A 16,178-nucleotide genomic window follows, 5' to 3' on the forward strand; every position below is an offset into this window, starting at 1 on the left:
TAAGCAACTTCTCATAGTAACAGACTTGGAAAATAGAGAAAGTCTAAAGTGCTATTTATAACACAAATCTGATGTTTTGAAAATTTGAAGTGATGTTCACTCTGACAAGTAAGAAGTGCCTGTAGGCCCTTGCTATTCACATCACCAGAAGATTTTACCTGTCCATTTGGAGAAGGAATCTCTATACTTACCATGGCCTTGTACAAAAGATAAGAATAAAAAGAGGTTGGAAAAAGAGATCACAAGTGTCACAACAAGCTAAAAAGCCATCAAGTTAGATGTTACCAGCATGTAAAAGCTCCATGTATCTAGTCACTTTTAATGCATGTAAAAATCTTCCTATTGGGAACATAGGTACATGTGGTAGACCTAAACCTTGGTTATAACTACACATACTAGTGTTAGTATTTGCATTTTCTTTTCAGGTGTATAGGCTGCAGTTGTTTAGTGAGGAACTTGCTTGTGTAAAGATGAGCAAAACAAGTTCCACACTTGCACAGCATAATTCATGATTAAGTGAAATCTGGTCATGTCATGTGTTAGATATTGGACAGTAGTATTTATCTGGAACAAAATTCGTACTAATTTATATACGTGGATACAGAAAACCTGATACAGAGATTCTTGCATGATTTAGAAATATTGTCCCTAAAAATATCCTGCAATATGATCAGATTAGTTGCCACATAACATTTCCAAAACAGTTATCAGTTTTAGTCACCAAGAAAATAAACCCCAGAAAAACAAAACAAAACCCAGCAATTCCTCTCCACTCTTACCACAAAAAAAAAACCCTACAAATTTCACATCAGAGTAAGAGATAAACACTTTTGTATCTGCACACTTCAGCCATGGGCTCATTTGAACTATAAAGCTGATGTTCAATATTAGTTGTTTTAAACATTCAAGACAACCTTAACTGTTTTCCTGAGGATTTCAACATGTGATACCTTTAGATGAACACACTTAAGTAACGTGCCAAAATCATGGCTTTGTGGTTTTAAGCAGTAACTTTTCTGAACACCAAATATGTGCCTGTGGAAAAGGCTGGGGGGCGAGAGGGGCTCATAATAGACACTGCCTTTGTGAAATCCTAAACTAAGTCTGAGAAAACAGTGTGATGTTATCTTTATTATTATTTTTACCTTAATGAAAGGATACATAGTCTGTTACCTTCCAGAAACACCTCTTTTGGCCTGCAGCTTTATGCTTGCCTGCCTTCTTTTCCAACTACTCCTCACATCCAAGAGGAACCAGACTGCTAGGAAGAAACATGAATGTATTGTAGAGAATGCGTGACACGTGTGTTCCTGGTGATATAGTCCCATAACTTCTGTCTGCTTGAAAAATGACTTGCACAGAGAAATACAGAAACACTGTAGTATAGAATTTGTACTGTGTGGATTGACTGGCTGGCTACCAACTCTGAAGATGACATGGGAGTCCTGACACATAGTAAGTTAAACATAAATCAGCAGCATCCCTGAGCAGAGAAGGCGGCTAATCTCATACTAGGCTGTACTGCAAGGGCATAGCCAGTACGTTACAGGAAATGATTCTTCTTTACCTGGCACTCAGACTATATCTGGCCTATTTTGCTCATTACCTCGCTCCTTCCTCAGTACAAGATACTGAGGAGTAGATTCAGTGGAAGGGCATCAGGACAGTTAAAAGACAGGAGCTCATGCCCTAAGATGACAGAGGTGTGCTCCTTACTTAAAGGCATGATGTGAGAAAAGATATTGATCATAACACAGAACAGAAGGTTGTTTGAATGGGAAGAAAAAATAATTGTTACAAGGCAATTAAGAATTAAAACAGGTTGCCCAGAGAGACTGGTTTTCAACAGCTTGAGTAGCTTGGTTTGAAATCGGAAATCGTCAACCCTGTTTTGAGCAGGTAGTTGAAGTAGAGACCCTGCAGGGTCTCTTTCAACCTGGAAAGATTCCAGTCCAGTGATGTGTGAAAAGCAAGGACAGTGGGATGCACATTACTGTTCTCATGGCAGCCATTCTGAGTTTGAGAAATTAAAAAAAGTGATACCTGAAAAAAAATACTGTACTTGTTAAAATGTAAGCGCAATCATTCATATCCAAATGTCTTTGAACACTGAAGTGACAGATTGCAAAATAAAATTAGCATTCTGCTGAATCTAGATTTTGTGATCATTAATGTTCTGACATTTCATCTTGAAAATACTTTCCCTCCAATTGAGGATAGTAATTTACATCTTAAATTCTTTTAAATATGAATGTTGATAGAAGAAATGAGATTTTGGAAACAATCTTCAAGAAATTAAAAGCAGCAAACAGATGAGGATGTGAAGAACTTGGCACTATTTACAACTTTGAGAAATTTGAGTTGAAAATACTTCAACTTCAATACTTCCATACTGAATACTTCAATGCCTCTCATATTTGTTTAGGCACATTTCTGAAGGACACCCATTATCAGCAGTATGTGTTGCAGCAGAAAAGTTTGGGAAAGTTTCTGAAAGAATTTGGAATAACTTGCAAACAGTATCTACTCCTTTGTAATTGGTAACTCCTTTGTAATTAGATACCAGAACATTTTACTGGTGTCAGCCACTAACAGATGTTCAGTAAAATGAAGAGTTTCATACTAACGCCACTTTGCAGTGTAGCAGTGAGGTTTTGCACTTCTAATAAGAAAGTAGTATTCGCCCCCCAAGACAGGGCCTCTAGTATCCTTTTTCAGTCAGGACAGCAAGCCAATCAGCCCAGTATTCTGTCTCCCACAGCAAGAATAGGACTTCATGTTGTTTTGCTTTTAAGGACAAACATGAGCATGACCAATTTTTGCATCCATTCCCTTCATATTCTCAATCTCTCACTTCAGAACTGTCATAGCAGATACAAGAATACATCTGCCTAGCTGTTTTGGCATTCACTTTTAGACCAGTTATCCTTGAATCCTTGACTGATGAGTTGGCTTTTTTCTTTTGGTGGTGTGTGTTTTTATTTTTTGTGTGTGTGGTTTTTTTTTTTTTTTTTTTGCTAGTTTGTCTACCTCAACAGTTTCCTGTGGCAGTAAGTTCCAGGCATTCCTTTGTTTTAAGCTGATCTCCTACTTTTTTTTCAGGGATTGTCCCAAAGTTCTAGTAATGCAGGAGCTAGTGGTAAAAAGCAATTCTTCAGTCATAATTCTGAAACCTTGATGATAATGCTTCCCTCAACCTTATCTCTAAAGCTGACAAGTTCCAGTCTTTTTAGTGTCTCCTTACAAAGCAGCAGCACTCAAGACCATTGATCATCATAGTTGCCCTTTAACTTCCCTCCAGACCTTCTTTAACTTCTCTACATCCATCTTAAAGTGGATACTAGCCCTGCACCAAAGTTTTGTGATGGCAATAAGGCGGCTTTTTTTTTTTTTCTTTTTCTTTTAAATACACTCCTCTTGTCACCCAACAACATTACGTCTGTTTTGGCTGCCACTGTGCACTGATGGCAGAGGACTCTGTGATAACCCCAAAATATCTTTCCTGAATTACAGCTACTGTTTACTGCTCAGTAGGCATGGCTTAGATTTTGCAGTTGATGAATTATCTTTTTTTTTTTGTTCACCTACTTTTGAGAGACTACTTAAGATCCTTACCATCAGCATGTTGCTTGAACGTAATGTAGGAAATCATGCCAAGATGTCATTCAACTAGCAAAGCATCATATGTAATGGGACATCTAAGTAAGGATTTGGGGGAAGGGGGAAACTAACAAAAACATAAACCAACCTAGTTTTACTCTCTATCATTCCACCTGAAGAAAAAGAACAGCCTTTTTCTTGCAGCCTTGATGAATAGAATATGAACTTACACCCCAGGTACACACCAGGGTCTGTCACTTCTGTAAAAAAGAGCCAATACTGGTAAATCCTTTCAGTCTTAGGTCCGGCTCTGCTTCTTATGAAGGGAACTAGACCTCTCTGACCCTGAGAAGTAACACTCAAATGAACTTTGTTTTTTTCTATTGCTTCAGTTTTGCAAGAATCTCAAATCTCATCAGGTCTGAGAAACTAGGTCTTGTAAACCCACATGTTTTGCTTTAATTCTCACATCCAGGTCATATTGTCTAGGTGGCTGTGGCTTTAATTCAGTTTTCACTATTTTTCACTATAACATTCAAATGGTTTTTAGGATGTTTCAAAGGGTTCATGACATTGTGACCAAAACTTTTTATCATTATCCTTTCAAAATCCTTTCAAAAGCCATCTGAACCAAGAACAAAATCATGACAACTAAACGACCAGCTTCTTGCATTTATGTACCTTCTTGTGCTTAAAGGATTCAGCATGTCCTGCTGGTCAACATATGAAGAGACTTACACATACTCATGAGTAACGGTGTACTTCCAGAAATTCAGAGGAGCAGAAAAAAGGCTGGAAGAATATTAACAATCAGATCCTTCAACCTCCATAAACTTTCTTACCTGTTGCTGACTGCCTCATCAAGCCAGGCATAAGGGAGAGACAGCAAAGAAACATTTAGAATTTTTAGTACATTTCACAAGTTCTTACAAGTTAAACAGAGGGTGCTAGTCAGTCGCAAGCAAGTTATGTTTCTAAGCCCCTTTGTTTTTTAAATATAAAATGTAACTTAAGCTTTTAAGTGTCTTTTTGTTATTAAGAGTTCAACTTAAGCTGTGAAACATTTTTATGTTTAACCTCAGATTTTTTATTTTTCGCTGGAATTCAGTGGCCAAGATAAGTCAAACTGAAATGAATCAAACTGTTACTTTGATTCATTTAAAAGGCTTCAGCAACCAATTCTAGAGATTCACCCAATTCTGAAGTAGTAAGGACAGGTTCCAAGAATATTTGCCAATAAATACTCAATCTATTCACAGAAGGATAAAGCAAGCAATGCACAACTGTTATCAAAATATTATACAAATACGATTGCTGGCTTGGGTGAATAAAATGGATTTTGGCAGAAGGCAGTATGTTAAACTTGCATTTAAAGAATAATGATACTGAAATTTCAAGGCTACTGTTTGCAGCAAGAGAGATCTAAAAAAAATCAGAGTTCCCTCTTTCTTTGTCTCTACCTTAGTAACAGTAGGAAGTCTTAGTAACTCTTAGTAACATTTCCTGGTTATAAACCAAATATGATTCAAAAGAAAACTAGAATGTTGCTGAAAGTGTGATCTAACCATGTTTAGCTAAAGGAAACATGTTATAAGCATTTTCAAATGCCTGTCCTATAATTCAGTAAAAACACTGTCAACATGAAAAGAGAATTGAAAATTAAGTCTAATTATAAGCCAATTAAAAATATCAAATAAATTATAATCACATTTAACATGAACACAAGCAGTTTAATTGAATTTCCTACAAGTTCCTGAGACTAATGGATCACAGCATTTAATAGTAACCCTAGTAGTCAGCAGTTGACTACTACTTACTGCTGACACTCGTCCGTTGTGAGGGTCCCACTCTGGTTAATGCATATACTAGCACACTATCATTTCTCCCAGCAGCTTCTTTGGAAGAGTGTTCATCTCAGAAAATGAAGCAGTCAGAGCATCTCCGATTGAACAAATGGGAAATACATTGTAACTTGAGAGACAAATAGCAGTATTATGCCCAGTTGGCGCTGCAATGCAGAAACATTTCTGCATATGCACACAAAAGGCATATACAAAGTTAAAGCTACAAGCCTTTTCATGATGCATTTTCACTTCCACGCACACAAGCATCTTAGACATCTTATGCTTTCTGAAACCCATTTTTAAATACAAGGTTGTACTTCCACAGCCAGACACATTCATAATGAAACCATTGCAACATGAACTCTGCACAAATGGAGAATTCATGAGCTAAACTAAATAGCTGCAGAAACTAATATTAGCAATCCTTCACCTAAAACCTCTTAGCAAGTTTAATGGCTGTACAGCTACGATGCAAATGGTGGTTCTAAGTTCCCCAACAAAATCAGCTTCCTTATACAAAAGGTACTGCTGGGGTTGCATTGTGACAGAACTGTATCAGAGCATTTTAACAGAAAGTCTGAGATTTAAGAAAAGCAGAAGTATGACATAATATGTCACACAATAAAGAAAAAGTTTAATGCAAAAAAGTGACTTAAAGGCATCCTTCATTTTTCCTCAATTATAAGGCAGCTTTACTGAAACAGATGGTTCATATGCAAAAGGCAAAGGACAGTCTTTTGAGAACTTCCTGATAACTTGCATAGTACTCAATATTATGTGTAAAATAAGTTATCATGTATTACAAAAGACATTCTTTGTGTAGAAAGATTATGACATTCTCTGACAATTTAAAAAAGATCTGCTAAATTAAAAGTGTACTATCATTATAATTTTATTAAGACAAAGCTCAAAGCTGTAGCTCTTATTTCAGTGTCAGTGAATTTCTTGTCTCAGTTTATTTTTATTTTATTTTTTACCCTAAAGCCAAAGCTATAAATGCAGGCCTAATTATGATTATTAATTTGTAAATGACAGCCATTACAAATGCCAAATGAGAGTAATTCCGGAAATTATTGACAATTCATGAAGACCAAACCAACCAAACTGGGACAGGTGCTGAACACAAGAACTTGTTTACTCTGCTTATTCAAGTTATCCAATCACTGCTGTTCCTCCTGAGGAAGAGGCCTTAATAACAGGGACTGCTGTTTGAAAGATAGCAGCTGAGAGAGACTGTATGGGCCTCTCTTCCATGAGATCCATATGAAAACCTAGAGATAGCCATCCCTCTCTCTCTTACAAAAGCCATTTCAGTTTCTCCACTGCCATATCTACCTCTAGATTAAAAACTGAAGCAGTTAGAATACATTTTGCACACCTCAGAAGATTTGAAAGCAATGTGTAAAAACAAGAAAAAAAGAAAAGAAAAAGAAACAATAAATTTCTTCCTCTTCACTTTGAGGCAGACATGAAGGAGATATACAGCTATCCTTAACAGAGGAATTCAGGAAATAAGTCACATCTTCATTGCATGTTTTCAGACAGTTTTCATTTAAAATATTAAGATCTAAGCTATTCAGACTATTCCAGAACAACTTTGAGTCGTCTCAGATTTCCTTCTTTAGGAAAAAAGCTTTAGCTTGAGATCTGACTTGAAATGGACAGAACAGACAAGTATATTCTTAAATAGTGTTACTATGCTGTTGTATTTACTGGTGCTTTCCCTCAGGTTTAATTTCATGTCAAAATTCTTAAATACACACCTAGGAGACTGTCTAGATTTTGTTGAAATGCAAATCATTCAACATGTTCTAATGGCTCATTGAAGACACAAACATAAGTACGAGACTGAAAATCCATTAAAAGACTGGAAAGCTATTTTGAAGAAATTTTAATACAATGGTAGCCTGGACAAAAACACTTATTTTCCCTTTGTAGTTCACCTAAACTACAAATAGTACAGTTTGCCTGAATTGTTACGGGTGGGGGCTTGACATAATTTTGCATTCTAGCAGACTGGAATCACCATCACATCAGATTGGAATCACTATTACATAACTTTACAACTTGTCTTTGATTTCCCCTCCTTTCCACCCCTAAAAGTGAGGTTTGCAAGGCAGTACAAATCAATACTTAATGCATTAATTGAATAACTGAATAAAAAATCATTGCACAAAAAATGAAAAAAATTCAAAGTCCTGTTTAAGAACAGTGCATTATGTACTATGAGTTAGAGCAGGAAATATCTTGATCATGCCACACAAATAACATCAATAAGAGTTTCAAAATTTGTTTGCAAAATTACTTTCTTTGCTACTAAGCTAATAAAACCCTATTAAACTTCTCCTTATCATGGAGACTTTTTACTTATTTTTTAATTATTTATTTTAAACAGCTTTGATTTGGATTTCTTTAAATGTAGAAATTAATTTACTCATCTAAAAAATTTCACACTACAAAAGTTTTAATCAGATCAACAAAAACGTTGATTTTTAGGGAGTCTAGCAATGTTCTCTGAAACTATGTTGTTGGCCAGTCAGCGTAGGAAAATCCAACTGTACCCCAGCATGCTGAATATTGTTTGGAACTCAGCACATTTGGCCATTTAAGTGGGATGGAGTTTGGCCTAACTGAAGTGGGAACCTTGCACAATCCACAATGGACCCTAATAAAAATTAGTGATTCTAGACAGGAAAACTTTGGTGATTTCTCTTAGACAGTCTTCCTTTTAATAAGTGTTTCCTGTAGAAAATTAACCCCGCTTTGTATTGATGAGTTCTGTGTTTGCCTATTGGGATTACCTCATCTGCCCATCCCAATAAATTTATAATGTTTATAACATACATACCAAGATAAAAATCAGTTGACAAAAATTCTTTGGCTCTTCATTTTGAAATGTAATAAAATGAATCTTAGAGAAAATTCCATTTGATTTGTTATGGTTTTTAGGACGTGCAGAAAGAAGCAGATAGAGGAAATTAATTTCACGTTGCTTTTAGTAAGGCATAAGGGTTTAAAGAAGGCCAACTTGCAGCATAACTTCATGGTAGGAAGATGCTGCATCTCTCTATATCCAGTTGCCTCCATGGTCTCATGTGTCTGAACTTCTTGATCCATACTATCTCAAAACAGTACAACTGTTTCTGAAGTTTATAAATTGAATTCAGTCTAATAGTTTCAGTATGACCTACCAACTTGTTATAGCAATTGCAGCAAAACACCTTGAAACTGGCAACAATAGAAACTAATCAGAGACGAGTGAACACTAAACAGCAGGCCTTATAACTTCATGTGGGCCCATACCTAAACCACCAATGAATGGCAATGTTATTTACTAGAAAGGACCCAGGGTACCTTTTCAGTTGTACCAATATGGCTGCTGTTCTTAAAAGCTAAAAGCCCAAAGTCTCCACAGTGACTTTTTTTTGTTATCTCTGATGGGATTAAAAACAGTCATAAAGGTATCACGATATTAGATGAATTTTCCCCACTCGTCATTAATTCTTTCTATTCCAAGCTCATATGATTATCTGTGTTCTGCAGTTTTAACAAAGAACTACCTTTGGATGATCCTTTAAAAAGTATGCGTTCTAAAAAGCAGAGTAACACTGGCACACGAACTATTTACCAAAAATGAACTTTGCTGACCATATCACTAAACAGAGTTCAAGCCATTGCAGTGTGTCAAAAGAGAAAAAGCAAAACAGCAGCAAGAAATTTCCAAGACTGAGTCATTTCAGGCTCATTTAAGTGCTATAAGAAAAAAATGTGGCCTCTGTTTTAAATTGCCTCTTTAAAAGTCATATTCAGTCTTACTGTAGTACAAAAGGCTTTATAAAATCCCTATAGATATCAGCAAGTTGAAATAAGAACTATGAAGTAGTTTTAATGCATTAAAGCAAGGTCATTTCTAGTTGTCCCACTATGTACTTTATATTGCTCTGAATGTAAGCGTACATTTGCTGCCTTTTTCTTTTTTTAATAAAAAGTGTTTTTTTCAGTATTACCAGTCAAAGAGCTCTTGAGCCAAAAGGAAATATGTTAAATGTATGTTGTATATCAGTTTTACTAAAGACGAGTCTGCTGTATTGTAAACGTGACAAAGATTAAAACTAGCAACAAGTGTTCAGACCAGAAGGTTTCCAGTGAATCAGAACAGGAAACCAATAAAGCGATCAATGGGAGGTCATGACTTTTTGATCACTGCACTATATGGTTAAAGAGTGTTTTTGATCTACTGCCGTATAATCAAATTAAACTTTGAAGTTCTGTATCAAATACGCAATTGAAATAGTAACAGTGCTAAGGAAGTAACCAACTTTTAAATTACAAATATTTTCAAAAGAAATCAGTCTTCAGTAACTCTAAGTCAGATTTCGTCTATTAAGGGTGTTTTTCTAAGATCTTGCCAAATTTATTTTAATGAGATCATATATAATTCCAGAAAAGTTAAGCTGACTTAACCCTGAGAAGTTTCTGTAAGTAGCTAGCAGGTAGGTGGAAAGTTCCCAGAAACTCTTCCCACATGAAGTTCTAATGAAGGTGTTTATTTGGAGTGAGGACATAGCAACAAAAATAATTTAAAACAGCATGATCACACTGAATGTACTGCAATTATCACAGACTTATATCCAAGGAACTACTTAAATCTCACTGCTCCTTCTTCCTACAGAGCACACACATCTATAAATAGAAAAATTACTGAAACTTCAAGTGTTAACTAGAATGTACTGGCTGATACAGAGACTGAAAATGTACCCATAATGGGTACAGTTACAGGAAATGATTATTTCGCACTTTTACTCTGTCCTTTTAAAATAGGAGTTAACCTTTGCATTTTTATCAGACTATGTAACTTTAATTTCATGGATCAGAGGCAAAAATAACTTCTATCCATGCTACCTGCTATTCTGAGAGCAGTAAGGGAATTTTAGGATGGGTTTCTACCATGTTCACTGTTTGCTCCACATACAAACACACTAATACATAGCATTCTTCTCCTGAGCTTGTTTCTCAAGTAAAAAATAGATGGCACCTGTGTTACCACTGTATATGCAACATCTTTCCATCTTAACTGAGCAACTACTCAGTTAAGTTCAAACCAGGACCACAATCCCTCCCTCTATTCAATCCAAAAACAGAACTTGATTTGTAAGCAGCAGCACAGTACAGGTCCTGACAAAGCTCTGTGTAGTACAGCAGAGAGGTCACACACCTTAAGCAACATGCAAGGAGAGCAGCGTTATTGCCATGATAATGAAATACTGTTACCTATAATCAGTTCACTTCCTTTGGCAATCCAAACTCTAAACAGGGAGTACAGTTAGGTACAGCTTGCTACATTCAGTTCTAATACTGCAATCAAGAACTAGTATATTTCTCCACAAGACCAATCTGAAGCTCAGGTACTGTAGGATACAAACAGGGGGAAAAAAAGGGAAGTGTTTCTACAGAGAACAGTCACCAGCCTTCATTTGATCACTGAATCTGTCAGTGGCAGTGAAACAGTTAAGATTCATATCTAAAACTGTTGCCCTCATCTTCTAGTCCTACTGCAGTAATCAAATTCATACCTGCTCTAAGGTGACACTGCATCACTGTTCTTGGTTACACTGTTCACTTATTTTATTGAAGATGTTATTGAGAGGCATGTAGCTGATACAAAGATGAAGGTAGAGTCTATGGCCAAAGGTTTGTGGAACAGAGTAGCATCATTATGAAATCAATCATGCTTTTTGGACAAGTGTAGGATATTTGTGTTAACTATGAAAACTCATTCAAAATGAATCAAAATAAACAATTGATTTTCACAAAATACACACACAGATTCCACTGTGCAATAGAACTTCTGCCTGTTCATTGCTTAGTTAAGGCAGATAGTCTTTAAAGCCAGCTGTTTTGTGAAGAACAGGGTAACTAAGTTGGAGAAAGTAATGGAAAGTATTAAGTCTCCCAATCTGTTCAGTCTCACCTTCTGTAACAGTCTGGGGATTATCAAGCCAGCATAACATCTTTGATTCTTAAGTACATGCTGAAATGAAGAAATAAAGCAATTCACTTTTCTAAAGCATACAGTATATATTTAACTATCATGTGTAGACAAAGCTGCTACATTAGACTGGGTGTTTGCAAACCACATGACCTCACAAACGCTATCTTATCACATCACAGGTTCCTCAGACTGACCACAACCACTTAAATCAGACTCCGCCAGCACAGAGACTCTATCTTTGACACGTACTAGTAGAGCAACTACATTTTTAGCTGTCCAGCAGCCTTGCAAGAACTTTGCTTGTGGGGAGGGAAAATCTGATGGTCTGTTGTCCGACTGTGCTTGCAAGATATGGTCGAAGAAAAGCACATGATTTATTGTGCTATAAACTTCTACCACAAGCTGAAGCACTTGCTTTGTAAATCTGAGGGTTAACATATTTCCTTTCAGGGACAGCATTTCTTATCAAGTAAGAAAACATTTAGAGAAACATATTTTGAAAGCATTTGTCCAGTACAACGAACTATTGGAAGGTGAGGTGATAATGTGATTCTGGTCATTATTGAGAAACAAGCAGTACTTTTAACAAGCACTAGTTTTAGCGAAAACTGAAATAAGAACAATGTAGAAATTGACTGAAATCTTAGAGATTGGCTGTTTTTATGAAAGCAAGCATGAAAAGTGACAATCATAAAAAGCCAAATACATATCTGCCTGGACAGTACACAGCATACTCCATGGACAGTAAGCAGCACGCTTCCAACCTTTCATGAATCTCATTATTTCCAGGAGACAAGGAGGGGAAGTAAGTTGATGAGACTGAGTAGAAGAGCATTATATCCAACTATGGATGTTTCAAGAAAAATAGTAAGCCTTTTCGGACTTGCTGTTCTCACCCCAATTCTAATGAAATAAGTTACATATTTCTTTCCAAGATCTAAATGCTGATAAGTCTGATCTTGTCTCATTAACTCATATGATTTGATGCACGCAAGTCATTGCCTTATAAATACGTCTTCAGTGAAGAACTTTATTTCTCATAGCTTGAACTAGAAGAATTAACTGTGAGAAATTAATTCTATGTCCATCACCCAAAGCTATGTATAACCTTTAAAGCTCTGAATGGGTGGAAGATGTGTCCACACTGCGGTCACTTATGACAGTAAAGCAGTACAGGCACATCCAAATTGAGTAGCTGGATGACAGTAGCCTAAATACAGCAGAACAAAGCTCAGTTGTTTACCCTGCTTATGAATGTAGTCTAGTGATGTTTCAGATTACAGAGCATTTGATTTGCTAAGCATTGAATTCGACTCAAAGACAACCTAATAACAAAATGAAGAAGAAAGGAATAATACTCCCTGCTGGTATGCCACCACCAAAGCCAGATGCTATTGTTGAGAGAATCAGGAGCTAGGAATTTTGCTAGGAGTGATCAACCGATCTCATGCTAATCAACTGGCCATAAACAGCAGTGTTATTTTGTGCTCATCCATAGTTAACACAGTCGTCATTTAGTTGCTTGTACAACAACTAAGCTGTGCTTGGGACCAGAACCACTCACTGTACCATGCTGATTTAAGATTAACCACTAAAATAAAAATAAGGAGGAAATAAACGAGCACTTTTTAAACAGAGCTTACCTTCAAGTTCATGGTATTTAAGACCAAAGGAACTGTTAATGTGGTTTAACTTTCCTCCTGCAGCTGACAGCACACTGAATTCTGTTTGGTTGTTGTATTATGTGGCCTATGCAGGTTTTCTTCATCCTTCACACTGATGGCTACAGTGTACTTTCCCTTCTCCATTTTAGTTTCAGCAGTGGTAAGTCTAGAAAGCTACCCTAAGTTGCAAGATGTAGCTTTAACTTGTAGCTTTAGCCATATTACCAATTACTCCTTTGGTCATATCTTATGCATTATTTATCCTCAAAGTAATTACCTAAAGTGTCTTCAATTTTATCACATAAGCAAAATCTTTTAAAAGCATAGTACTTAATCCCTAACTTTTATATCTCTTTTCATTAAGAGAATCTTAAAATGCAAGTTCACCAGGAACAAGATCAGACCATGAGATAACACCTGTATCACAACCTTACTAACTGCATTAGGTTCTTACAACATAATATCAGATCCATTCTGAGATAAAACTCTGGGAATGGAAAGGTAGTAAACTAGTGGTCACTACTTCTTTGAGAAGCCATCAAGTTTTCAAGATACTAAAAGTGAGAAATATAAAAAACACAAACATAACCCTTTTTCTGCATTGTCAATATGCAAGAATTTAATCACCAGAATTTCCCTTGAAGTTACCATTCTAAAAACCTCAAAAAATCATTTTGGAAAATAATGCTCTAGCTGCATCTGTCATCTTCTTTTCCATCAGCCATACTGAGGGCAGTTCGCAGAGGGTTTTCTAACCTCTTGAATACTTAACCTTCGTGGCACGCTAGTATCAGGATTTTGTTTTTCATTCAAACACCAAAAACATATGCATAAGATTTTTATATTCAAGAGCTATCTCATCCTTCCTTCATCTCAAAATATTGCAAGTATTTATTTGTTAAAAACATATATCATTACAGAAGAACAGTTAGGGCAAAACTAGCTCCATATCCTGTCTCTGATGTTGGTCAATAGCAAATGCCTGAGAAAGAATAAGAGGCAGACAGCAGTATTTCCCAGAACGTTCTCCCTGGCCTTTAGCAAGTAGCTCATTTTTCAGTGATGCAAGTGGCATCTATGCAACTTGAGGAATTTATCCCTGCCCCCATTTCACTTGAGGATCTTGATTTTTGCACTGGAGAGAAGTGAGTAAATGCTCCTTATTCATCAACTACCAGATCCCTGAAGTACAGATAAGTGTGAAAAATGATTTTAAATATATCAGATACACTCCTGCCTTTTATATGCCTAAATTTATACTGCAATAAATAATTGGAACTGCATTAAGAAAACTAAGTGAGCAAAATCGGCACCTTAGAAGTGAAATTTCAGACACACTCTAGTATTTGGAGGGTCCACTGAATGCTACTTTTTTGAAAACTGAAATTGGAGCTCGCCTGGACAATGACAATTTCCATTGGCAACTAAGAAAATCTCATGATTATTCACCCCTTAGACATTCAGTGCCATTCTATTATTCTTGCATGCTGAGTTTTATACTTTTCTCAGTGATCCTCAAATATTAAGGAAGAACACATACTGAGTGAAAGAAGCAGTAAGTTTCTGTCTGCTGCCGCTCTCCTTCATAAAGCTATCCCCCAATGCATATGTACAACATGCAGTAGTGACAGCATGGAATAATGCTCTACAATCCCAAATTGTAGAGGCTACATGCTTCATTGTATTTGAATACATACTAGGAAGAATTTAGGTTATTATGAAAATTGTGCTAAGATTAAAGACTTAATAAAAAAGAAACTGAAATTTAACAGCAAAACAGACTCATTAAAACATTGCAAGAGACACAAAAATCAGCTAGCAGTATGACAAGGACAAGTTTTTACACAGTTTTGCTTTGAATACAATTTAACCTTAAGCACTTCAGTCCTAAATCACAAAGTCTGTAAGACTGGAAACCACTTGCTTCTGTCTCCAAAGGTGTCTTGTGGTCTGCCAGTGTAGCTTGTGGGTAAGCATGTCAATTCTAATCTTTTGTACCACTCCTGTAATCTAGGTAACACATATGAGCCTTGCAACATCCAACAGGAAGCAGACACAGCTGCTGTGTAATTTATATAAAATACTGCATGTACAGAAGGATAGTATATGAAATACAGAACTTAAGCACTTTATAAATCATTTAATCTCATTCAGTTTGAATTAAAAATAAAAAAAGTGGCAAACTACAAAGTACCTCCTCCCTTTTCTTCCTCCCACTATGTGATTTATGTTGAAATGAACAAGGACTAGTTTATGATTTCAGTTTTCCTTAAGCCCTTTGAATTTCCATTAAGGAAAGTAAAGCAGCTCAACATTTCCATGTATTTTCCCCCCACAAACATTAACCATTCACCTCCATGATACCTACTGAAGTGAGACAATTTCTTGAATAGTGAAAATGTTTCACAGCAAATGCTTTTACTTAATACCTCAGAGTCTAATCAAAGGACACTACTGAAGTACAAGCACTCAGTACACAATCTGACAATACATAACCCGTTACAAATCTTGCAGTGCCTGTAAACTTATATCATTAGCATTACATCATTTAGAGCAGGTTAAATTGTAAGGTCAAATGACACTCATCTGATCTGACTTCTGTGCCAAAGACAGGGGAACCAAGCTTACTGTATTTAATGACAAGTAATAAAGCTGCTTCACAGGAACTGCAGCCTGTCAGAGGTCAGAAAAGACACGCCAAAATTAATTATGTAGATGGCAACAAAAGGCAGAGGATTGGAAATAAAAAATTTTAAAAGATAAATTCTATAATCTTACATTATATGCAGAGTTCTGATAACATAGCTTATTTGGGTTACTTTTCTCACCTGTTCCAGTATAGTAACTGAAATTTGGGTGTCGACTTTTTTCCATTACAAAGTCAAGATGTACCATATCAGCAGCAGCCTGTTGCTCCTGCTCTGTAGTAGCACACCCACAACCCAACTTTTCACTGGGAGGATTCAGCTTGAGACCCCAGGCAGCATTAATAACCAACTCCTGCTGCCCCACTCTAATTCCATCCTGTGATGTGATCATGCCAGTGAAAGGTTTCCAGTAAGAAACACTGGAGAGTAT

General features: G+C 36.3%; 1 protein-coding gene across 17 annotated transcripts in view; it reads right to left on the reverse strand.

Moving 5' to 3' along the window:
* EVI5 (ecotropic viral integration site 5) overlaps positions 1-16,178 on the reverse strand; it is a 75,264-nt gene that overhangs the window by 2,370 nt on the left and 56,716 nt on the right. The window contains exons 20-21 of one of the 17 annotated variants that reach the window (XM_084528306.1): positions 11,416-11,475; positions 1,223-1,258 (exon numbers count right to left, since the gene is read on the reverse strand). The exons of 12 other annotated variants lie outside the window; for them this stretch is intronic. In XM_084528306.1, coding sequence (XP_084384432.1) covers positions 1,238-1,258; positions 11,416-11,475 — 81 coding nt within the window. In that variant the 3' untranslated portion in view covers positions 1,223-1,237. Of the gene's footprint in view, positions 1-1,222; positions 1,262-10,735; positions 10,853-11,292; positions 11,476-16,178 lie in introns of those variants that run through there. 4 more of the 17 variants (XM_084528305.1, XM_084528318.1, XM_084528308.1 and 1 more) reach the window with 4 other exon arrangements.

The sequence above is a fragment of the Aythya ferina genome, assembly GCF_964211825.1.
Source record: "Aythya ferina genome assembly, chromosome: 8".
Lineage (NCBI taxonomy): Eukaryota > Metazoa > Chordata > Aves > Anseriformes > Anatidae > Aythya > Aythya ferina.